At 41.1% G+C, this 25720-nt stretch overlaps 1 protein-coding gene across 1 annotated transcript in view; it reads right to left on the bottom strand.

The window, feature by feature from the left end:
* The window catches only part of map3k9 (mitogen-activated protein kinase kinase kinase 9), a 29222-nt gene extending 3985 nt beyond the window's left edge, over window positions 1-25237 (bottom strand). Inside the window, exons 1-10 of the mRNA XM_041811838.1 lie at window positions 24701-25237; window positions 16917-17330; window positions 9112-9292; window positions 6298-6446; window positions 5818-5993; window positions 4923-5163; window positions 4557-4679; window positions 4249-4390; window positions 1047-1159; window positions 114-860 (exon numbers count right to left, since the gene is read on the bottom strand). Of these exons, the coding sequence (XP_041667772.1) occupies window positions 114-860; window positions 1047-1159; window positions 4249-4390; window positions 4557-4679; window positions 4923-5163; window positions 5818-5993; window positions 6298-6446; window positions 9112-9292; window positions 16917-17330; window positions 24701-25076 (2662 nt within the window). The 5' untranslated portion in view covers window positions 25077-25237. The remainder of the gene's footprint in view (window positions 1-113; window positions 861-1046; window positions 1160-4248; window positions 4391-4556; window positions 4680-4922; window positions 5164-5817; window positions 5994-6297; window positions 6447-9111; window positions 9293-16916; window positions 17331-24700) is intronic.
* Window positions 25238-25720: the final 483 nt, after the last annotated feature.

The following is a 25720-nucleotide window of genomic DNA, read 5'->3' as shown; positions in this document are numbered from 1 at the left end:
TTGGATTTACTCAGTCTGGGAAAATGTTTGCTTTGCTTTGACAACATTAGATGCCTCTGGAAATGAGGCATGGCTCATATTTACATGGAACTAAAGATGAGGACTAACTGTACCTGTGTTTTCTAACGCAGATTTTTCTGGTAATGGCTCCAGGTTGTTAGGGAGGCAGCTCTTCTTGATGGCCCCGTCTGATGGCGTTCGTCTTAGGCTGCGTGAAGAGCTCGGGGCTGAGGGGACGTGTGTTGGCGTCAGAGACTGGCGGGGGTTCCTCTTGAAGCTCTCCAGGTGGGTGTTGACCAGCGGGTTGACCGGTGTTTGTGTCACAGGAGGCAAAGCGGGCGGCGAGGCGGGGCGGTAGACCAACAACTCCTCGCTGTCGGAGCGCAGCAGCGAGCGCGTGGAGTTACAGTCCGACATGGAGGATAAGGACAGCAGCGTGTAGGAGGATGGCAGGCCTCGCTCAGGCAGCGAGGGTGCCACCGGTTTGAGCGGACTCTCCCGCCGGAACAGTCTGCGAGTCTGTGGGCTGGTGCTCCTCCTCTGACCCCCTGCCCTGTGGAAGAAACCGTCCCAGCGAGATTTGATGCTCTCCTCTGGCTGAGCGAGAGTGAGCAGGTTACAGCCCAGACCGACAGCTGCTAGCAGAGCTCCACAGCCCAGCAGGACCAGATCAGAGCGGCGTCCTCCACCTGGGCTCTTCCTGCAGGGTGGTGTGCCTGGGACCTGTCCGCTCGGGCAGTACTCGTCCCCGTCGCCGTCAGCAGCAGCAGACGTGTTCGAGTCTTTGTGGAAGGGGAGGCAGAGGTAGGACTGACCAGGAGCTGCTCCCGGCTCTGTGGTGAAGCAGCAGTCTTCATTTTCTAAAAACAGGAGCACTCATGTTTGCATTGATTCTATTTCTTTTAAAGAATAGACACAGCAGCTATTTCATGATCAAAATCAGCATCAAACAAGTAAAGCTGCAGTTTTAAATCCATCAGTGTTTCCTACAGAGTGATTGTGGCTGCTATCGTGGCTGTGTTTTACTGCTAGCAGCTCTTTCTTACCCATTTCCACCAGGCTCGGCACTCCCGGCACAGCTGGGCTGTGTCTAGGGGATCTGCGGAGGTTTGGGGCGCTGCAGGAGCGCTGCCTGCTGCCTTCATGGGGAGGCTTCATGCTGTCAGGAATGAAGGATGGAGACAAGTTAAAAAACAGACTGTTTCTGAGCAATTAAATGCAACTTAATACAAATGTACCTCACATGTTTAAGAGCCTGAAAAAGGGAATTCAGTTTCATGCAAACCTTAGCCTTTCTTTAACACGTTTTTCTACAAAAATTCAAACTAGGCTGGAGCTGATGCAATGAAACCCCTCAGGATGGATGGTCTAGTTTCACCTCTGATCAGCTAACCAGATCACTGCTATGTTTCACCTTTGCATTATAGAGGCATAAAGGGGGGATGCTAAGAACCCTCAGTATGTTGTCTCTGGAGGTCGTAATAGAGGTGTGAGAGAGGAGAAATCAGGATCAGCTGAGCCAGCAGGGAGAACAGTACTGTGTCTGCGTGGGTGCATGTGGACCTCCTGCTGTGCCATGTTCTCTTGCTGTCTAGGAATGCCAAAACATACTGGGAACTGACAGACAGACACGTTCTAGCACATTCTGGCTGTATCAGTATGACTGTCTCAGTAAGTAAAGACAGCAGAGCTTCATTATGGCATGGTCTTGGAAATGCAAAGTAAAAACACCAACAGATCTTTGAAAAGAGTAACTTTTGTTTTAACCAGAAACTGTAAAGGTGCTTCCTTTCCAAAAACACTGGACAAAAAAACAGCTCGTTGGTCTGCTGCCTTTAAGTTTCTTTTTTTATTTATTGCTTTAAGATTTGTCCCATCAATACTGAATTTATGATACGATGCACTTTATTGTACCCTTATGGAAAACTGTCTTGGACTGCAAGTGCTGCACACATTAAGCTGCCAGATAAGAGATGAATAGAACATAGCAACAATAATTGTCATGTACACTCGTACATGTACGAGTTGCACAAAAAAAAAAAAGATCCAACTATACATTCCACACATATTGCACAGATTGCACATATTCATATTGCACAAATTCTCATAGAAATAGGAAAGAATAATGATGATTATAAATTGCAATGAGGAAAAGATAAAACATAAAATATAATGAGATAAAAAGAAACATTAAAAAATCCAAACTGAGGGGGGCATGGTTCAGTGTACTTTTGAGACTCTGTATTGCCTATCTGACAGTAAAAGTCCAAACTCAGGGTAGAGGATGTGATAAATCAGACAAAACTTGTCGTGTTTTCCTGAGAACAGACTCCTCAAACACAGACTGAAGAGAGGTTTTGGTCGTCCCTACAACCCTCATGGCCGTCTGCACCAGAGCAAATTTAGATTTTAACTGAACAGAGAGATTACAGTACCGAGGTGACATCCCGTATTGGATTATGCTCTCTAAAACAGCAAGATAGAACAAAGACCTGATGTTCTGATCAACACCAAACACCCGACTCGACACAAAAAATACAGTCTTTGCTGTAAATGGAATCGGATCTGAACTTAGCATTTTAAACCCCAAATCACACAGTGATACAATCAGACTAATGTGCCTGGGCAGCAAGGGACTATTTTAGTTATTTGAGGGCTCCAGGCAAAAACTAATGTGAGTCCCTTCCCCATAGCAAGTGAGCTAAATATATAAAAACATGTCTTTGCAGGTAACAAAGCCACAGAATTACAGGGAATACCCAAATGTGAAATCTGATTTCCCAAATAGCCAACACTTCATCAGCTCTTAGAAGAGCATCACAACTCAAACTCAGCACTTCCTAGTGTAACCTATCTCTAGGGCAGATGGAGCTTAGTTCAGTCTCGACATACATTTAACCCCTTTCAGTGCAAAATGGATCTACAGTTTTACTTGGCACTGAAGGCTCTGCTCAAAAGATGCTCCTTGGTTTAGTCCCTTTCCAGGATGCTAGAAATCCCCATATGGGTATATACATTTATGATAATGTGTATCACATACAACAAAATAATTTCATCAGCAATTAATCTGTAGTAGCATGAATCTGAATATGAGGGTGCAAAATGCTTTATGCTATAAAGGAGGAGGCTGAGGTGGAGGAGGTGAAGCTTTGCCAGCAGCGGCAGCAGCAGCAGCGTGATCTGATGCTAAGCTTCATAAATAGACATATATGACTCTATTGGTGCAATATCCATTCTTTTGACACAAATCACACATTTACCACACAGTTATCCATCAATGCAGTGATTTAAGATGCCTATAAGGATCTACCTAACTATCACTAGATTGGTATGAAGACATTTTGGGGAGTTTTGATTGAAACGGGTCCCCCACATAACCACTTTTTTCCAATAAATAAAACATTTTGATGTTATTCTATTCAATTTTGGCGAGTAATTCACATTAAAAATTCACATTGGGAGCTGGTTTAGCTCACTTGGTAGAGCAGATGCCTACAATGGGGTGAGAGTCCTAAATACACTGGTTACAGGATCTATTCCTGATCCTGGCCCTCTTTGGAGCATGTCTTCCCCCGTCCAAATCTTCATTAAGAGGGTAACTGGACTTGACTGAGGTTCTTGAAGACGTTTCGCCTCTCCTCCAAAAGGCTTCTTCAGTTCTTTTGGTGAAGAGGCAAAAGGTTGAAGGATGAAGTTTTGGATAACCATGAGAACCTACACGGAAATGTCTTCCTCCACTTTCTCTCCATGTATTTCCTTTCTCTCTTCAGTTGTGCTTGCACAGTGAAGGCAAAAGCCCCCAAAATAATCTAAAAAAAAAACTTCTTTACCAGTCTAAGTAATTTTAGATTTATACCTCACATTTAAAGTGCACTTAAAATGACTTTTTGAAGCCCCTTGGAACACTGGCCCCTGGCTACCTTCGCATAAAGGCCAAGCCACCTATGAAGGCAGCAGAAACAGATAACCTCATTACGCTGGTAAAATTATGAACCAAGAAAACATCTTTGCACTGACTAATTAACAGACATTTTAAATGACAATACGAGCTTTTAAGTAGAAAGAAAACCGGACAATTTTAGTCAATAATGACATGTGCACCAAATATTAAGTAGCAGCCATTACGGCCAATTCTGAAGCTGCAGGCGATGCAACCTACTGGAGCAATTCTTCCAAAATCTGAACCTTTAAGAGTAAAAGCCTTCCTGCTGAGGGGAGGTTTGAGAGTTTCTGTTCCTGTCCCCTTACCTTGCATCCGCGCTGTGCTCCCTGTATGGACCACCCCCACGACATCTGCCCTTCTTCCTGGAGCCCTTCCTCTCACACTCTTCTTCATCCTGCTGAAAACCTGCACAGCGACCCCAGGCTGTACATCCCTCAGCTGGAGTGACTGTAAAATAGAAAGTATACAATATAAGGTCTGGCATCGAGGGCAGACACTAATAAAACTCTGTAATAAGAGTTTTTTCAGACTCCCTGGATAAAACAGAAGTTCAGCGCTCCATGTTCATAATGTTCAAGGGTAATATCATTTCTCAGACTTTGGTGGTTCTTACGTTGGATGGCTCGGAGGCGGGGCAGCATCGGTGGGCTCGACGGAGGACTGGAGCTGCTGCTGAGTAAACTCCTCCGACGATCATGGGAAGGAGACGCCTGCACCGTGATTTTGTGCTGAAAATCTAAACCGGGATATCAAACAAACCCAGCAGTTATTAGAGCTTAATTCATGATAGTGTAGTCTTAAATGTTGGGATTATTTGTGAAGCTAAAGCCCTGTGACTCTTAAATGAAACTGCCTTTCTTCCTCACAGTATTGCAGATGAAATCTAGTGTCACATGCCTGCATACTGACTCTAACTCTGAGTCTGAACACACGTGCTCTCTGTTTACACACGCTGCAGCGTCCCGTCTGTTTGCAGTACCTGAGGGCAGGCTGATCCTGTTCCCGTCCTTCAGTTTAAGGCGGTTGCGGCGGAACTTGCCCTGCCGTTTCTCCACGTGAGGCTTCTCCTGGTACAGCTGGTGAATGATGATGTTCAGCTCCCTCTCCAGGATGTGGATCTCCCGTTCGGCCAGCTCCTGCTCGCGCCTCCTCAACGCTTCCTCCTGGCACTTCTGCTGCAGCGCCGCTCGGGTCAGCTCCTCCTCCCATGAACGCAGCTCCTGAGAAAGGAGACGACGAGGACAGAAAACATGAGAACTGGGAAACATTGGCTTAAAACCCCCGATCTTAAAGTCTCCAACTTCAAATGTGTTTTTACAGGAGAGGATGATAATTACCTGAAGTTTTTACCCTCTCTGGTAGGAAGCAGAAAGATAATCCGTTTGACACCACACACTTGTGGATTATTTGGATAATCAATCATTTGCAGTTTACTTGGGACACTAACACCTGATGGTCAGAGGGTGCCTAATGTTTGTCAAAGGTCAAAACTGCAACGTCTTTCATCAAAGTCATTTAATTGGTGTCATCGGCAGCCTTTGTTTGACTTATTTTACATTTTGAGTGCCACAGACACTCTGGATACCCAAATAATGACCAAAAACACAAAAAATTGAAAAGAAAGGCTTTTTAGAGCTGGTTTGAACAGGGTCAAACCTCCTCTGGTGATGATCCATGTTATATTTTGACTGAAGCATGGCACAGATGTTTCATTTAGACCACAGAGGGCTGTGTTCATATCTGGAGCAGGGCTATGATGTGTCACCTTAAAGTACCTGTGAGTCATTAGAGCCTATATTATGTAAGTCAGAGCCCAGGTTTTAAAATTTACCACATATTTTCCATAAACTCAGCCTTATCCCTCTCATCTCTACCTTTTCCTTGGTCCTCAGCTGATCAAACATCTCCTGGATCTCCAGCTTCCAGTCATCCTGCAGCGATTGAAACGACTCTGCTGGCATCTCAAAAAAGCCTGACTCCTCGATGGCCGTCAGCTGGTCCAGGATGGCTGTGAACTGGGGTCTAGAGTGAGGGTCCGAGCTCCAGCATTCTGTGGCAGAGGATTAAAAAACTCTTTGAAACTGGGTCCAAATTTTCCTCTGATTATATATTCAGTTTGTTTATCCAAAGCTTCCTATATTTAAAGGCTTTTTAGCTGCAGTGGATAAACACTGTTTGGCTGCTTCTCAATAATTAATGTTCTGTGGCATCTTTCTGGCTCACAAACTGACACTTGTGTTATTTTTCTGCCTGAGGCTCTTGGTTACATAAAACTTGGACACAGCTCTGCAATAAATATATGATCATTTTAAACCATCTGTCGCTGTGTGCATAAATAATCGGGTTCTTCTTACCCTCCATCAGACGTGCAAAAGGCTCAGGACAGGTGGAGGGAATGGGCAGAGCCAGCTTGTTCATGGCGACGCCGTAGGCCACGGCGAGACCGTCAATGCCCCGAAATGGGACTTCTCCTGTTAATAGCTCCCACAGCAACACGCCATAACTATGACGTTCAAAAAAAGGAGAGAAAACAGAGAAAAAAGGTACTGGATTAAACTCAAACAACAAAAAATATAATTTCATTTTCCTTATGTGCAATGACACCTTCACAGGTAAGGGGCTTGAGAGTAGTATAGTAGTGAAGTTTAAAGTCTAAAACCACTGGGTCAATGGAATGAACAGAGCAGAATTATTTAAAACTATTTGTGCAGAATTAAAATGATGAATCCATGCAGAATTATTGGGATAAGTATGTGCAGAATTATTTGGATTTATTGGTGCAGAAATATTTTAATAAACTTTGCAGAAGTGATAAGATAAATTTATGCAGAATTATTTAGATTTATGCAGAATTATTTTGAAAGATATGTGCAGAATAAAAAGGATAAATGGGTGCATTAAAATTAGGATTCATTTGTGCAGAATTATTTTGGTTAATTGAGCAGAATTAAAAATTGAATTTTTTGGTATCATAACGATAAATCTGTTCAAAATTATTCAGATTGATGCAGAATTATTTTGATAGATTTGTGCAGAATCATAAGGATAAATTTATGCAGAATTATTGAGATTTATGCAGAATTACTTTGAAAGATATGTGCAGAATAAATAGGATAAATTGGTGCATTAAAATTAGGATTCATTTGTGCAGAATTATTTTTGGTTAATTGAGCAGAATTAAAAAATGAATTTGTCTGGTATCATAGGAATAAATCTGTTCAGAATTATTCAGATTAATGCAGAATTATTTTGATAGATTTGTGCAGAATCATAAGAATAAACTTATGCAGAATTCTTTGAAATAATGTGTTCACATTAATAAGGACACATTTTTGCAGAATCATTAGCTTTTGTTGCAGAGGTACTATGACAAATATGTGCAGAAATATCAGGATAAATTTATAAATACTTTTTAAAATAAATTTGTACAGAAATATTTGGATAAACTTCAACGTAAGTATAACGATAAATTTGTTTAGAATTATGGGGATACAATTTCATTGAATTATTTGGAAATGTTTCTTAAAGAATTATCTGAATAAAATGGTGCAAAATTGTTAAGATAAATTTGTGCAGAACTATTCAGATTTATGCAGAATTATTTTGATAGATTTGTTCAGAATCAGAAGGGTAAATTTATGTAGAATTATTTTAAATAATGTGTTCGGAATTATTATGATGAATTTGTGCAGATTAGGATAAATTTGTGCAGATTAGGATAAATTTGTGCAGAACTACTCAGGTTTATGCAAAATTATTTTGATGGATTTATACAGAATCAAAAGGATGAATTTGTGCTGAAGTATAAGGATTAATTTGTGCAGAATTATTTTGATAAACTAAGCATAATTAAAGAATATATCTGTGTGATATCATTAAGATAAGTTTTGCAGAATTATTCAGATTTATGCAGAATTATTTTGATAGATTTGTTCAGAATCAAAAGGGTAAATGTATGCAGAATTATTTTAAATAATGTGTTCGGAATTATTAGGATGAATTTGTGCAGAATTATTAGAATAATTTTGTGCAGATTAGGATACATTTGTGCAGAATTATTAGAATAAATTTCTGCAAAACTGTAAAGATAAATTTGTGCAGAATTATTCAGATTTATGCAGAATTATTTTGATGGATTAATACAGAGTAATAAGGATACCGTTTTGCAGAACTATCAGCATAATTTTTTTGGCAGAATTATTAGGACAAATGTGTAAAGACTTATTTGGATACATCTGTGCAGAATTATTTGGATTTTTTCTAAAGAAATGTTTGGATAAACATTTACAGAATCATTATGATGAATCTGTTCAGAGGTATTAGTATACATTTGTTCAGAATAACAGAATAACTTTTGCAGAATTATTTGGATTAACTGTTGCAGAATTTAATCGATGGCAATGTTTGCTGATTGTGAAAGTCTGCAGCTGAGTTGTCTCATTTAAATAAATGTCCTATAAGACATAGAATGACATTATCTGCTCTTATGTTGATACCAGAGGTGAGACAGAAAACGACAGGATGATGTAGCTTAACTTGACTGATCATATTCACCCAAAGTTGAGTAAAAGACGCACAGCAGGAAGAAGGTAAAGCCAACAGACATTGTAAACAGAGTCTTCATAATGCAGGTGTAGACTGTTCTCTAATGCTTCAACAAACCACTAAAATAAATTTATTCTTACTTCTTCTTCATCTCAGATGGTTTTCAGAGTTGATGGGACCTCCCTGACATCATGTATTATAAGGTTTAGCATCTTGTAACCTTTGGTTTGACATCAGGCCTTATTGTTTGTTTCAGAGCTTTATTTTGTAAAGCTGCAGAAGAGAAAGGAGTTTGCATTGCTGGAACATCAAATCACAGCTTTATCACTTAGAGAAAGTTGATTACTTGTTCTGTAGGTATTTATTCAGACTAAGAGATGCAGTATGCAGACTCAGTGCTGCAGAGGTAAACGAACCTAGAGCTGAATGTGTACTTATAGTTACATCAAGTCTTTACCCTCATGATACAAAACGTTCTGTTCTTTTCCCTGCTGTACCAGCCAGTGATTTGTTACTTTGGCAACCGCTGCAACAGCTACACTTTCTGTTCTGCATGGTGGGAAAAACTGATTTGATTGTCTGCTGCATAAACCCCCTCTTCCTCCATCTCCACCTCTGCCCACCTCCAAATGTCGCTACCCTTGGAGAATGTGGATGAGCGGATGACCTCAGGTGCCATCCAGGCGTAGGTGCCGGCTGCGCTCATCTTGGTGGTGCGGTGCCACTCTCGGGCCAGTCCAAAGTCTGTGATCTTCAGCGTCTTGTTGCTCAGGTCTTCCATCTCCACCCGCTCCAGGATCAGGACTGGGGGTGGGAGTTTGTTGGAGGTGGAACGGGAGGTGATGACGGGGGGGGGTTTTGATTGGAGGATGGGGAGGGATGCGTGCAGATTTGCAGGTGGGTCGGTGGTAAAATAAAAGGTTTCATCAGCAGGATTGTAATGTTTGGAGGGGCAGTGGAGGGAGGAGGTTTTAAATTAACGCAAAAATCACACACACAGACACAAAGGATGAACAAAACAGGGAGCGGTGGTTTGGAGGAGATGATGAAAGGAGAGAAAAGAGAAAAGAGAGAACAAAGAAACTGAGAAACAGAGAAAGAGGAAAAACTTTGATCAATGAGAACAATCTCCCTGCATATTTCTACAACACTAAAACCACAGTTTAACTACAGAAATAGCCTCTTTGAGAGTCTGATAGACTCATTCCCAACAAGTACCAGTGTAGAAGCGCTCCTCCTAACCACATGCTCTCTCTCTCACACTCATTCAGCTCCAGGATGCCAGGCCATCTGCTGCGGCTGTGCCCAGCGGAGAGGGTGTGTCTGCAGGCTGCGGTGCACACTGAGAACCCCTACATCTGCTGCATGTTTGTGTGTGGCTCTAATGCTTCAGACAGAAACTGTGTCAGGAGAAAGTTAAGAATTAAAGGGCCATCACACCTCTGTGCACATCTGGGTATCATTTTAATGTGTTCTTATACTTATTTTAGACATTTGAGTCACTTTCTCTGTCCACTTTGTCCGTGTTTAATTCTGACTGTTTAAGAAGTGGAAAAAGTTGGTTATGCTATAAAAAACACAGTTTAAGTTCAATTAATCAATGATTTTTGTAATCTATTCTAAAGTGTTTGCATGATGTGTAGCATAGCATGGCTGCTGCTGCAGTATTGCCTCCCTAGGAACAGTGCGGTCAGACAGTATTCAGACCCCCTCCCATTTTTAAATTTTCCCAGCCTGACCATTCAACCCAATAAGAATGTCTTTGGCAGTGGGGGGAAGCCGGAGTACCTGCAGAAAACTCACGTATGCACAGGGAGAACATGCAAACTCTGCAAAGACAGGCCCTGTAAATCTAGCTCAGGTTCCTCCCATTTCTCTGATCTTTGCTGAGAAGTTTCTACTCCTTAATTGGAGTCCACCTGTGCTAAATTAAAGTGATTGGACATGATTTGGAAAGGCACACATCTCTCTATAGAAGGCCTCACAGCTGACAAGGAGCAAAAACCAAGCTATGAGGTCAAAGGAACTGCCTGCAGAGCTCAGAGACAGGCACAGAGCAAGCACATTATGGCAGAGTGGATAGAATAGAGACTCTAATCAGTGCAAAACACAGGAAAAGCCTGCTTGGAGTTGGCAAAAAAAAAAAAAGTATGAGGAGAGGCTTCCTTTTTGCCACTCTATCATCAGGCATTTCCATATCATGTCCAATCTGTTTAATCTACCACAGGTGGACTCCAATCAGGGTGTAGAAACTTACCAGTAAAAATCAGGAGATATAAGAACCTGAATACTTATGTCAATGTGATATTTCTGTTTTTTATTTTTAATGCATTTCCAAAAGTTTCTAAAATTATGTTGTCACATTGCCATGATGGGTTTGTGGGTGTAGATTAATGAGAATAAAAATGATTTTTTTTTTTTACTGCAGCATCAGGCTGCAACAGAAGAAAACTGACAAAGTGAAGGGGGTCTGAATACTTCTGAATGCACTGTATGAATAATTTCAAAGAAGAGGAAAAAAAAACAGAGTCTGCTTCGAAAGGAATTCACTGCTTTCAAATTAAAAGCCTAACTGGTCAACAACATGACTGTGATATCCTGATATCCATTTATGATCATTACTTATTTAAAGAAAGCTGTACTCATCCATGTTTTTGTTGACTTCTTATTAAAGACTTCTATTACAAGTGCTGATGAATAAAACGCTACACAATTAAATAAATATCACTGATGATGCACATTTAGTTGTAATTTTCCATCCTCACCATCAACTACAAAATGTGTCTCATGCTACTGCCTGATTAAAACATGAAGACATGCTGATGTGTACTCTGTTCAATATTACGGATTGGTAGGACCCCTGGACTCCATTAAATAGTCCCACCCACTTTCTGTAAGCTCCTGACCATCCCTGCTAATAAATGCAAACATAGAGGAACACTACATAAACTTTCACTATCTGTAAAGAGTCTGCAAACATTATTGAATCACTTTAAGAGAAAAAGGAAGAAAGAAAGCTCCTTCTCTCGCTTCTATAAAATGAAACTGTGAGTCCGTGTTACTCTTAGGTAGCTCTAACATATGAAACCAGCATCTGTTTCCCCCTGAGGCTCCTCGTGCTCCACATGTACACTCACCATAATGCACAGAGCTTTAGAAAAGAAAATCTATAAGACGGCGTGATGTGGGAAAAAGAGGCTGCAGAGATAGTTCAGAGATCCTCAGAGAACAGCTGTAGGCAAACTGATCTGCAGAAATAACTCATTAGTGAGAGTCTGAGAAATAAAACAGGATTGGTCAAATGTTTATGATTTGGATTCTCGATTAGAAACAGAGGAGTTTGGCTGAGGTTGGTAAAGATTAAGGACGGTAGATTAATAAAACAACAGATGCCAGAATTACGAAATGAATTAAGGAAGAAAACTCTGTTGCACAAAAGTCATGTCATCTGTAGTGACACAGCTGAAATGATGGCAGAATAAAAAGTGAAAATGACTGATTTGGATGCCAGTGTCCTTAATGATACCAGAGATAAATATGAAATGTTGAGACCTAAACAAAGTCTATTGGTTTCACAACTTGAGCCACCCTCTCAGGTCCTGAAAAGATTGTATTATAGATTAAAATATTAAATATCTGCTGATATTTTATCTCCTCTGTTGTGGTTTACTGACAGCCAATCACAGCAGGGTTGTCGCTGCCGGAACACAACTAAGAAAAATAAATAACCTTACTTAGAATTATAATGATAGCACGCTGATTAAGTACAAGACATTTTTATTCAATTTGACTTTTTCCTTGATTGTCTTATTAGCATGCTTAAACTTCCTAGCATTTGCTTTGCAAAAGGAATATTTCTCTCAAAACCATGAACATCTCTAACAGCGTATAAGGGCCAGTCTAGGTAAAAAGAAAATAAAGAGGATCTGTTCATTTTTGAAGAAAAAATAAAAACATTTCTAGTTGTAGTTGAAAATCTTGATTTAATGACTTTTCCTGTTAAAACATGATAAATTTATCAGTAAAACTCCCAAAAACATGGGTAAAAAATAAATTGTATTTAAAAAGTCATACATTTATTGATAAAAAACATTTTTTTTAGTTTTAAGTCATAAATTAAATAGAAAAAAATCACTAATGATTGAGTGTAAAAAGTCAAGAATTTTGGGAATATTTTCAATGTTTAAAATGTCATAAATCTATGAGAAAAAAAGTCTAAATTTAGGGATTTTTAAAAGTCTTACATTTATCAAAAAATATATATTTTTTCAAATTTAAATGTAATCATATTCTGAGAAAAAAAAACTCAAATTCTTTTGTTTTTGTTTAGGCAGGCCACAGAATCAAGCACTTCCCTATAACAGAGATCAGCTGATTGATTCCATGCACATGATTGGCTGCCTTTTTAAGCTGCTCTAGGAGGGGCCACACTGTTTTAATGCTGCATTCAATTGTACTCGGAACTCGGATAAATCCCACCTCCGAATTGGAAAAGTACAATAGAATGGCCCTTGAGCTTGAGACTCCGACTTGGGAATTCGGTTAGGATCCAAGCAGCCCAAGTCGGTCTGAATGACTTAGAAAAATGGCGTCGCACACCGTGAGAGTCACTTTGTCCTCAACTTTTACTTTTATGTGTCGTCTAATTTAGCGTTTGTGTTACTACAGTACAGGCCTCTGCACAGCTCGCTTTGATGCCCGTATAAGTTCAATGATGCATGCAGGATTCCCCTCGCTGGTGTGTTCACGTTATTCTTACAGCATATGACGTTTCTCCCTCAAGTAGCTAATATATTTTCCCAACAGTAATTTTTGATCCTCGAAAAACATCAAAACAAACATCAGCTTACTGCATCCAGCCATGTTTTCCGAGCTTATGCAATGAAACGCATTTACCTCGCAAGTCGGAATTTCTGACCCGGATCTTTCCAAGTTCCGAATCGAACGCAGCATAACTCTCCTCCACCCGAGCTCCTCCTTTATTCTGCTTCGACTTAATCAGTGTCATTCTGTTGTCATTGACGCCTGCTCTGCTCTGGGCTTTTTTTCCGCTTCTCTCCCTGCCTCAGGCTTTCCTTGTGTGCACAGGAAAGGCAGGAACGTGTGCGGTTCCTGCTTGATGCTTGCCCCGTAGCCTCGTGGAAGGCCAGGGGGATCCCAGAACAACCACACCGCCAAATATGAATTACAGCAGTAAGTGTTAATGAGTTACTAATATGGAAAAATATTTGTTACTGTGCAAGTTTCCTAACAAAGAGGTGCTGGCTAAACCAGCAGTTTTTGAGATTATTAAATCAAAAACAGCCAAATGTGTGGAAGAAAAACAAATAAGATGAGACCATTTCCCTCACACAAGTACCACAGCTGAAGGCCTAATCATGTTAGACTTTTCAGTGGGAATTATCACTAAAGAAATGCTGTGATTTTAGCCCACAATCATTAGCATCTGGACTTTGTAGAAAAATTCCCATAGACTGGGAGTCTTCAGTAGAAAACAACACAATGACAACATCCAGAAGACTTTGATCTAAGTGTGTTTTCAGTCTGGTTTCTCTTAAACTCATGACTTTATCATCTTTAAATATCAAGTTTAAAAAGTCTAATTTACAACTTTTCAACCTGAACATTTTTGGGTTTTTTTCTTGTAAATTTGACTCCTTATAGTCAAAAAATTGTTGTAGATTTAAACCTTAATCAACTCAAAAGTTTGGGGTTTGTCCTTTAAAATGAAAGGTGCTTCTCATTCTCAAATGTTTAGACTAATCAGCTGTTTTAAATATCTGTGAAAAATTTCATTGTGAAGCTGGATGCAGTTTGCTAATCTTTCTGGACCAAAGGGGTGGATTCAAAGACAGACTGAACAACCAAAGTTGCAGTTGTCATGTTTAAAAATAAGACTTTTAAGTGTTCACGCTGCCTTTAGGAGTCTTTGATGGGAATAAAATCTAAATGCAAGACAGAAATCTTGATTTTTTTAGCAACTGAGTGTCCCAGTGTCACCACAGTGCTGCGTCACAGGGTGGAGTCTCCGTTCACCACATCTTTAAAACATCCTGAGTGACTATGAAACCGATGATTACACAGAAGTCGCTCAGTGAGGCGGTTTGGACTCCACAAGGTCTCACAGAACATGAAAACGTACGTCATGGCAGATTTATGAAAGGGGATTCCTGTTTGAACCTGGCTGTGGTTTTTACCTAGTTTGGAGTTTACATGAGTGATAGAGGCAACAATTACAGGGATTTTCTCCTGTGAGGCAATGAAACAGGAAGAGGATGCATTCAGACTGCCACCTGCCGATGTCTGGATGAGTATATGACATGTTTTTGGTCATGTTGCTTACATTGCCTTGGGGCTAATCTCTGCAGAATACACTCCTACACTGCCTTAAAAGTATTAGTTTATCTGGTATAATGCACAAAGAACTCTCAAAGATAAAGACCAACATGCTGGATAAAAATGGAATAAAAAATAAAAGTCCAGGCTCTTAAGATAAAGTCAGTTTTTGACTTTTGCATGGTTTTATCAAACAGTGGCCCGTCCCTCTGCCCTGTCCCGTCCTGTGAAGAGGACGTGGGGTTTCCCCTCAGAGACTGTGGGGTGGAAACGACTCTGGCAGACTAAACACTTTTAAAGCAGCCTATAGGAAGTGAAGCTCCTGAGCTGATCACCACTCAGCGGGCCAATGACTGGAGCAGGCTGCCTGTGTGTGCAGAGGGAGCCTCCAATAGGACGTCTGGGGCAGAGCAGAGGGTAAATCCTCAGTAATAGGCTTGGGATTTAGGGGATCCAGCGGGGTAAAATGCAAGATTACAACTGCTCCACAAACATACAGGCACACTCCTTTTGCTTTCTGCTCTCGTTTGTAAAGGGAGATTAACATCAGCGATGATCACAGCGGGTTACAGGGCCTCGGCATACACTGCTGGTATGTTTGACAGCAGATATGAAGGTGTTATCTACAGAATAGTATGGATTTTAGCTCACAGAGAAGGAAAACCCTCCCAGTATCCTTCATCTCCTACCCAGTTGGATACACTGGAGGCTTAAAAAAGCACCACTGCCCATGCAAACAAGCTTTTTCATTGCCAAATCTTAGCTGATTTGTTGCAATATTGTTTTTATTCCAAACTGTAGACCACTAATCACCAACTGGCGGCCCGAGGGCCATATCAGGCCCCCCAAAGCTTCCTGTCCAGCCTCCGGAAGATGGTTAGATTCAGAGAAGGAGGAAAAGAAGATGTATCCCTTGGTGTTAAATGTCTGCAGCTATTAAATCAATCCCACAAACAACTAATATTGACATAACTTTAGAATGACTTAACATTTATCTGTTTTTGCTGAAATTTACTGTCATAATTATTAGATTTTTTTTAAAAAAGGGTTATGGTTGGCAGAAGTGCTGCTAAAACGGCCAGATAAAGTGGTGAAAAGGGGTGAGAGATAAGCAAAAATGGGTGATAAGTGGTAAAATGGGTTTTGGAGTGGAAAAAAGGGACAAGAATTGGCAGGAAAACGTAGTGAAAAGAAGTTAAAATGTGGCAAAAATTGGTAAAAGAAAAAAAGGGGGGAAAAGTATCAAAAATTGGTTAAAAAAGACAAAAATGTGCAAAAAAAGTAATGAAAAGGGGTTAAAAATGGAAAAAAAAACAGAAGAAAAGTGGAAAAATGGATAAAAGAGTGGCACAAAGGGGACATAACATGCAGGAAAAGTGGTTTAAATGGGTTAAAGAATGGCAAAAAATGTGGTATAGAGGCAAAAAGTAGCTAAAATGTGTTGAAAGTGGCAAAAATTGGTTTTAAAAAAGCAAAAAATGTTGAAAAAATGTAATGAACAGGGGCTCGAAAGTGGAAAAATAGAAGAAAAGTGGCAAAAATTGATAAAATTGGCACAAAGGGATTAAAAAGGCAAGAAAATTGGTTTCAAAAGGGGTTAAAACCTTGCAAAAAAATTTGATTGAAGAGGCAAAAAGGGGTTAAAAGTGTCAAAAATGAGTTAATACTAGTACTAAATCATAATATGAGAGGGCCCATTCTCTGGGATTTTTAGGGGTCCAGCCAGTTCTGTTGTCAGGCTCCTTGTGTCCTGCTGCATTATAGATAATAGGGATAGATCTCACTGGCATTTCCTAAAAATGTCCTGGCCCTTGTGCGAATGCTCTTGGTGACCCCTGCTGTAGAGTAAATATCTTGGTGATGTAGACTTTTGCATGACCAGCGCAAGAAAACTGTTGATATAGAGGGCATCTTTTGTCATTTGCATGCTTTCTTTTAAACAAAATCCTCAAATAAATCACTAAATATTCAATGTCCTTCCCCTGCGTGCAGCTTTTGTTGATGGACTATCAAAGTTAAACTGATAAATGGTCTGTTTATTATAAAATAAATGTGCTTATGATGTTAGAAACATGCACAAGGAAGCTCTTACTGTTGCTGGACTTGAGGTCCCGGTGGATGATGGGGACGATGGCCTGGCTGTGGAGGTAGAGCATACCGCGGGCGACCTGCACGGCCCAGTCCACCAGCGTGCACGGAGGGATGCGTTTCCCAGCGAGCGCCCGGTTAAGGGGGCCGCCCCGGGCGTACTCCATCACCAGGCACAGGTTGGGCTCCAGCAGGCAAACCCCCAGCAGGGCGATGATGTTGGGATGGTTGAGCATGGCGAACAGTTTGGCCTCCTGACGGACGCTCTCCAGGGTCTGCTCCGGGTCCTCGTCGGGGTCCCGTCGTGCTGCCTTCACTGCCACCTCGGAGCCCTGCCACACGGCGCGATAGACTTTACCAAAACCGCCAACCCCGATGATTTCCTCCAGGGTGAGTTCAGAGAAATCAATCTCCAGGACTGAGGAGAGAGGAAGACGAAGAGGAGAGTTAGGGAGGAAAAAAATCCCATTTTTATCACCCCGAAATAAGTTTTTATCTCATTTTCTGTCTTATTATGTTTTTAGGTTGTTCATCCGTCTGTTCCAACCTTTCTTGGTCATGCTTTACCTTAAGAATGCTTCGATGAATTTTCAGCAAACTTTTCACAAACGTCCACCCTGACCTAAGTATAACGTCATAGGATTTTTAAGGTCAAAGGTCAAAGGCCAATGTCATTGAATCTTATGCTCTTCCCTTGCTTTCCAGGTCATTCTTGTGAACAAGGTATCTTTAAAGTGATTCATCAAACTGTGTGTAAATGTCCTCTAATGGGCACCAGTAAAGCTCAGTGGGTAGAGCAGGCACCAACAAGCAGGGGCTGCAGTCCTCAATGCACTGGTTGTGGGTTTGATTCCCCTGGTGCATGCCTTCCCCTGTCTCTCTCTGTCCTATCAGATTACAGGAAAATGCCCCAAAAAAATCTTTAAAAAATGTCTAGGCTGACTCAAGGATTCATAAAATAGGTTTTGAAGGTCAAAGGTCACAGGTCAAGCTATTCATGTGCATTGCTTACTTCTGAATGTAATATCATAATAATGCTTTTAGAGATTGTCTTTAAACTTTGCATGAATGTCACTGACTCGACAATGAACTGATTGGATTTTGGAGTTCAAAGGTTAAAGGTAAAATTCACTAGACCACATGGTCAGCCCTTGCTTAAACATCTGTATCACAGAAACCCCCTGCCCATTGCCTTGTCCTGCCTCTGTACTTTTACTTTTATTATCTAGCAAGTGGAAACTCTGCAGAGGCAAATGGAAGCTCCAACTTAAGCTTGACTCTTCATCAGAAATTCAAAAGACACCTAAAATTGCAATTATTGAACATCATATTCCCAGTGAAATAAGGATAAATTTGTGATTTGCCGCTTTTTGAATATAAAACATAACTATGCAAATTATTTGGCAAGTTTCAATTTCTGTCATCAGGCAGACCCATCATGAAAAGCTTCAAACTGATAAACTTGTTCCTGTTAAGAGAACGAAGAGTAGCTACTGGCGTGGTTTAGCTGATGCAAATGCAAGTCTGTAAACAGTGGCAGCCGGTAAAGAGAGCCTGGATAACTGGATGAGATTTCTTAATCAAAAGAAGAGTGAAGAACCACACTGAAAGGTGGCGGTGCACACCTACTGTGTCATGTGTTTTTTCTTTGACTGATCTGTAATCAGTGTGACAGATGGAAGGTTCATCTAATCATTGTCTAAAGACTCTATGTTTTTTCTATTTTGTTTTTGCATGCTGATATGGATCTCTGGGTCTGAAATACAGAATGAGGTAATTTTGCTTTAAGTTCTGCCAATCCCCAACACCTTCCATGGGGTGTTGTCCAGATGAATGTGAAATATATCCCATGCAATGGAGATGTAAAACAGTCTATTTTGCATGTAAGGTTACATTAAAATGCTTTCACCTGCAAATTTAAACATTTTGTATTTCAAGGCTGTAGCCTAAAAGTTCAGAGACATAGCACATAGCAGAAATACTGCTTTTGAGATTAATCCATCCATCCATTCATTTTCTACTTCACTTATCTCATTCAGGGTCACAGAGCCCTGGAGTCTATCCCAGCTGTGATTGGGTGAGAGGCGGGGTGCACCCCGCTGGAACTTGTAGTGTTTCTGCTTGATGGTTTCCTTGTAGGTTTATGGACACGCAGAGGGATCCCAAAACAGTCATATGCATGAAAGCAGTGAGTGCAAATTTATAACTGCTAATACAGATATCTATTTAAAACCACACATCAAGTGTGTTTCTTGACAAAGCGGTCCTGACTGGACTTAGGTTATTGTATAGTTGTAGTAATTGCTTCTGGTACATTTTCTCAAGGCACACCAAGACTAGAAACGGTATTGGGAAAACCTGAAGTGATAAACTGTGGCACTGTGACATCCAGCCAATCAGATAGTATTGTAGGACATGAGGTGAAACTGTGAGGAGTGAAAATAGAGCCAAAGGGAGGACACTCATTGCGATACAGCCAAAGTAGCGCACCTTTTAATCAGTTAATTTTATCAGCAATCAGATAAATATATATATGATAAGATAATCTGCCAAAGCCTCTATTTGCAGCAAAACCTCTCCTCTTTGATTGCACAAAAAAAGACAAGAAAACGAACCTCATACGGCCACAAAAACAGCCTTCATAGAGAGGCTACATTACTGCACACCCTTTGAAAGACATCCGAGGTCGGGGTCAGCCTGTCTGGAGCCAGTCTGGCTTCAAGGTTTGAGGAAAAAAACTCCAACAAGGATCTAAAAACCAGGTCATTGAGTTTAAGGATGCTCCACTAAGCCACCCTGCTGCCCCAAATACAGGATCTGCTGGAGCTCCCCCTTCTTATATCACACCAGGAGGAGCATCTGTCCTAAAATCTGGCTGGGATGTTAAAAAAGATTGAGTAAGAAGACCCTCTGAGAGTGAAAAATGAAAAGCGCACATGATCTTTGTGTCTGTAAACTGTCATGTTGTGGATTCCTAGCCTACCAGGCAGACTGACCTTGATGAATATTTCAGGTGTGAAAGTAGGCCAGCTGCTGCTGAGAGTGAGGAGATGAATGCCAACAAAGACAGAAGAGACGGCATGCAGCACCCAAACATTCTCCCTTTGTTAGCCTGGTTATGCTAACAAAGTGATTTGAAATGATCTGTTACTAGTTAGGAGCGTTATTTTGCTCTAGAGCTCAATAGGGCGAATAAGAAGACTGCATTCTCTGTGCACTGTAGCTGCTCTTGATTCTGCTTACTTCATCTGTCTGAGGCTGCATTTAGCTACAGAAGCTTTTACTCTCTCTATTGCAGAGCACTTTTGGTGCACACACCATCCTGAATTAAACTGCGTGCATCAAAAGTGGGTGGATTTCCTTAAAGAGAGCATGATGAAGCTGAATTCAACATAAAACAGTGATTTGCATGTGCATGAGGGAGCTGCAGGCCCAGATCTCTCTGCTGAGGATGCAGCACATTGTGTATTGTAATCTGAGCTCAGAGGCGGGGTGCATCTCTGACCGCAGCTGGCTGAGTGCTCGACACGCAGTGAGATGAGAAATGGTCCTGAAGCTGAGAGGATGCTGGGAGCAGGAGAGACCACAGTGAGCCTGCCATGACACAGCAGCACTCGAGTAGCTTTCTGTGGCTGCATGAATGAACACAGGGCAGGACCTGTGCTGTGTCTGACTGATAGCACCAGAGGCAGAGGCAGGCATTTACCTAAGACCTTGTGCTCCAAAGGGCCTCACAATAAAGCCATCAGATACGACGTATACATCTTGAAAAGCTTTGAATAATTAAGATATGCATTTGGAAAGTAATGAGCATCCAAGGTTGAATAAAATAGAATAGCATCAAATTAGAATTCTGATTGTTCAATAAAGTCATTTAGGAGGTTCTCTGGCCTCAGCAGCAAAATCCAAGCTCTCTAAAAGCCCCAAATTGTCTTCATATGAAGCAATTTATATGAACAGACATGTTAAAACAACTAATTGATTGATTTCTGTGCTGCACAAGTGCATACAATAAATATAAGTTCCTCATCTGTGGCAGAGGAGTGGATATTGCACCAATAATGAGCATTTTTCTATTTAGAAGTTCCACCTGGCTGAGATCATGTTGAAATCTTATGATAAGCCGAGTTTGACTTATGATGCTCCTCTACAGCCGGGTATTTATATTTCAGATTTAGGTATGTCCTATATAGAGGTTTTAACAAATTTGAAACAAATATCTAATTGTGTTTATTTTGACTCGGACTGCAAATTCAATAAGAGTTGTATTTTCATGCCATTCTTATTTTGATTTGCTGCTGAACTATTAATCTGTGGATTTACATAGTTGCATTCAAGGCTGCAATTAATCTATTGCTTGAAAGGTGGAACAATACCTGCAGAAAGGGCTTTAAGTTTGCAAAAGTGCCACTATTGCACTTTGTAGAAGAACTTGGTTGCCAGTCATTTGCTGACACATATGTAGAGATGCTCACACTCACATCTACGGGCAATTTAGAGTCACCACTTCACCTAACAAGCATGTTTTTGGTCAGTGGGAAGAGGCTGGAGTACCTGAAGAGAACAGGGAGAACAAGCAACTGCACAGAGAAAGGCCCTGAGCTATGGTGCAGCCTGCAGAACTGTTTCGATTTTAAAAGAAATAATAAGAAAACAAAGACAGTAGGAGTTTTTGGAAACCATTTGCAAAAAATGACACTTGAATGTTTGCATGATGTACAGAGCATTACATCTCTGCTGCAAAAAATGTACGAAACTGGTCATTTGACACACCTTTTGGGTTGAACAAATATTGCACCGTCTGTGATTTGAAAATTGAAGTAGGACATATTGCATGTTTAAAGACATGTTTTTGGGCATTTTATGGCTTTATTGAAAGGAAGACAGTGGATAGAGTTTGAAATGGGGATGAGGCATGCAGGAAAGGAGCAGAAGGCCAGACTTAAAGCCTAGCCGCCCACATATCCGCTAGGCAATATGTGCCCAAAGAAATATTACAATTTGATCTAAATTTCAATTAACTGCTCAGTCTTAGTCCTACAGATGTTTGGCTTTATGACCTGAAAAGAGATGCTTTGAAATATTTTGTCCACTGGCTGTGATTGCTTATAGCTAAAGCTAGCTGCACACCAGGCAAATGTAGGTTTTGGCTGGATTTGTCAGGTGAATGTAGCCCAATTTGAGTTTTGTTGCAATTGATTATTTGTTCAAATAATCCTCCAGTTTGTCAACCTTGCAAAGCAGATGGATACGCCAGTTTCCTTGTTTCTCACTGGTGAATCCATCTTGCAAAGCTCCCATCTGAACAGTTTAGGCCCGGTTACAAAGTGACAGGACCAATCAGCAACAAGGAGCAGTACTTTCAGGTGCAACAGAGTCGTGACGTAAACAAGCAGCAGCAATTATGGCAGAAGAGCTTAGCGTGGATGCTGCTGAAGCGCCAGTTTTATCAGTACTTGATGATATTTCTTCTTTAAAGGAAGAACAAAGAACAGCAGTGAGTTGTTTTCTTTTCGAAAACGACAAAAGTCAAGAACTTACATGTCTATAGTCGCCATGTTTCATGTTATTCCTCGGTAGCTGCGCACGTGCAGCTTGATAGCGGCTACGTCACGTGTTTTGTTGCTCTGATTGGCCCGTAGAGATGTGACAGACAGAATGTTCATCCAGTCACACTCCAAGTGTTTTTCAAAGCCTCTGCCTTTTCTCAGACATTTCCTATAGAAGCTTTCCCAGATGGATGTGTGAAATAAATCCATCTGGCGTGTCAGGTTACAAGTTTGTGGCATAAATACATAAATATTGCTCTTGAAGCTAGTGCTGCATAACTTATCTTATCGCAAATTGCAATTGCAAGCTGTGCAATTACATAATTGCATAAAAGACTGCAATTACTCTGTAAATTTAGCTTGCAACAGTATCACTACTGGACTTAGTAGAAGTACCTCTAATTTCAACAACTTTTAAAAAATAAGTTATTTTGAAAGCAGGAGTGTCAAAACTTCAGGTTGCATGATTGCAATAGCATGATTTGTGCTATTGTGTGAATGCAATAACACATTATTACCAAATCGTGCAGCACTATTTAGAGTTTTTCTGATTTTGGGTATACAACAGCGGTCATCAACTACATTTGCACAAGGGCCAATTTTAGTCTCGACAGAAACTCTGGGGGCCGGACTTTCACATAAACAACAACAACAACAAAAAAAAGTTTAAATATTTTGGTCTGGTTAACATACTATTGTATTAGTATTTGTATTATCTTTTAGAACATGGAATATTTTTAGGCATTTACCAGTGAGATCTATCCCCTATTATCTGTCATGCAGCAGGCTTGACAACAGAGTTGGTTGGGGCCCTGAAAATCCCAGAAAATGGGCCCTCAACAATTGTAATTTAACACCAGTATTTACTCATTTTAACCCTTTTTTACCTCGTTAACTCAATTTTTGCCATTTTTTTTAACCCCTTTAAACCACTTTTCCCCTTTGTGCCACTTTTAAACCTCTTTTCACTACATTTTTTCAACAACAGTTGCAACTTTTCCCCAATTTTTGTTCACTCTTTAACTCCCTTTTACAACTTTCCTGCCAATTATTTCCTTTGTGTGCCACTCTTGAACACCTTTTCACTAATTTATCAGGCTATTTTTGCTGTATTTTTGCCACTTTTAACCAATTTTTGATACTTTTTGCCCCTTTGCTTCCTTAACCCAATTTTTGCCATTCTTTTACCCCTTTAAATCACTTTTCTCGCATGTTTTATCCCTTTAGGCACTCGTTTATCCATTCTTGCCACCTTGCTTCTATTTTTGCCCACTTTTAACCCATTTAAATTACTTTTTTAAAAACTATTTTTGTCATTTGTAAACAATTTATGACACTTTTTGCCCCGTTTTCCTTTTTAACCAATTTTTGCCACATTTTAACCTCTTTTCACCACTTTATCTGGTCATTTTTGCAGCCAACCTTAACCCTATTTTCTAATATCTAATAATTATGACTGCAAATTTCTGTAAAACAGATCAGATGTTCAGTCATTTTAAAGCTATTTCAATATTAATTGTTTGTGGGATTGATTTAACAGCTGCAGACATTAAAAGCCAAAGGATACTCTTAAAACCACAACATCTTCTATTCCTTCTTTTCTGAATTTAATGATCTTTCGGGGGCTGGACAGAGAACTTTGGGGGGCCTGACATGGCCCCCGGGCCGCCAGTTGATGATCAGTGGTATACATGTTTGATCTTTAAGATTCCAGGTTGTGCTTTCTGATAGGAAATCTGCAACAGCCAATGAGATTAAGAAGACCAGGAAGTGGACGTTGGGTACCTTACAACTCACAAACATGGCAAAGAACATAAACACCACTTTAATGTCTTCTTAACCAGGATTTTACCCTTATTTTCTTAGTGTCTGGCTGCAAAAGGACATACAGCAAGACAGCCAGTTAAATATGACCTTTGTCTTTGTTTAGTCACGTTGGATCACGCGTTTCTGTGAGATTTCATCTCTGTGGACTCTCGGCTGTGAAACTGTCACTATAAATGCCGGGTATGTGGTCTCCTGGTCTGACTAACTTGCCTTAATTGTGTGACTCATTACTGGTCAGTAATGATGTTAAAAAGCAGCTTTTTACAATGAAGATATGTTAGTCATCCATAGCCAGCCTAAATGGGAAGGGCCTCCTGATGGTCCTTGCCTGGGGCCTTCAAATGACTAAAGGAGGCCCTGGAAAGCCCAGAGATTTGATTAGCTGAGGAATGAAGCACAATGGGATACTCACGGTGCAGAGGAGGCACTGAGAACTGCTGCTCCGGAGTGTCTCCGTTCCCTTTGCTCACATAATTAGATGGAAAGATGCCCACCCGGTCTGCTATCATACCGGTCCACCATCCCTCGTCCCCGGACACCAGGGAGTCTTTGGACAGGACCTCCACCAGGTCCCCCCTCCGCAGGCTGAGCTCGTCCTCTGCGGTGGCCTCATAGTCGAACACAGCCGTCCAGAAGCCCGCTGCTCCGGCGGGGAGAGGCTCCGGCGCGGCGCCGCTCCCCTCCTCCGGTGTGGGCCAGCGGAAAACATCTGCCTCTGCTTCTTCAGACGAGGAAACGCACGCCTTGGGACTCAAACTACTGTCCAAAGCGGCTTTGAAGACATCCATGGACGCGATCCATAGGGGCGACCTGGATCACTGCAGGCGCATCCACCTGACGCTGCGCCCTGCGTCTGCACCACAGCAGCACACAGACGGAGCTAAGTAGCGGCTAATCCCGCACACAAACACCGCAGGACAGCGTTAGCACCATTCTGCAGCATCGTATGCCTTCAGAGCCGCAGACTGCCATCAAACACGCAGCTCCAGCTTGATGTTTTTTCACAATCCTTCACCAATCATCGCTGCAACTCAGCAGACGCAGAGCTCTTTATTTTAAGCCAATTGTGCCAACGTGCGAATCATCCCCGGCTCTCTATTGGTCCACAGACACGTCAGTCACAGCCTCCCTCCCACCCTCCATGTGAGCTCAAACACTGACACCATGAACCTGCCACGAGCCAATCACACACAAACAAACAGGCGGTTCTGCTCTTTGAAGTTCTCCTTTATTCAGTATCTGACCTCTAAAAACAACAAAATACTCCACCTAAGCTTCAGTCCAACTAAAGTACCCTCCATACTTGACCAGAGGAGAATGAAGGTCAGACTGTGTCTTCATCAACTTTCAGTGTCTGTTTTGGCTGCTATTTCAGACATAGTCTGATTTTTAGTGCTTCGACAAAATTACTTTTAGTTGCAGCCACAGTCAC

Source organism: Cheilinus undulatus, linkage group 18, assembly GCF_018320785.1.
Source record: "Cheilinus undulatus linkage group 18, ASM1832078v1, whole genome shotgun sequence".
NCBI lineage: Eukaryota > Metazoa > Chordata > Actinopteri > Labriformes > Labridae > Cheilinus > Cheilinus undulatus.
This window is presented reverse-complemented; position numbering and strand designations above follow the sequence as displayed.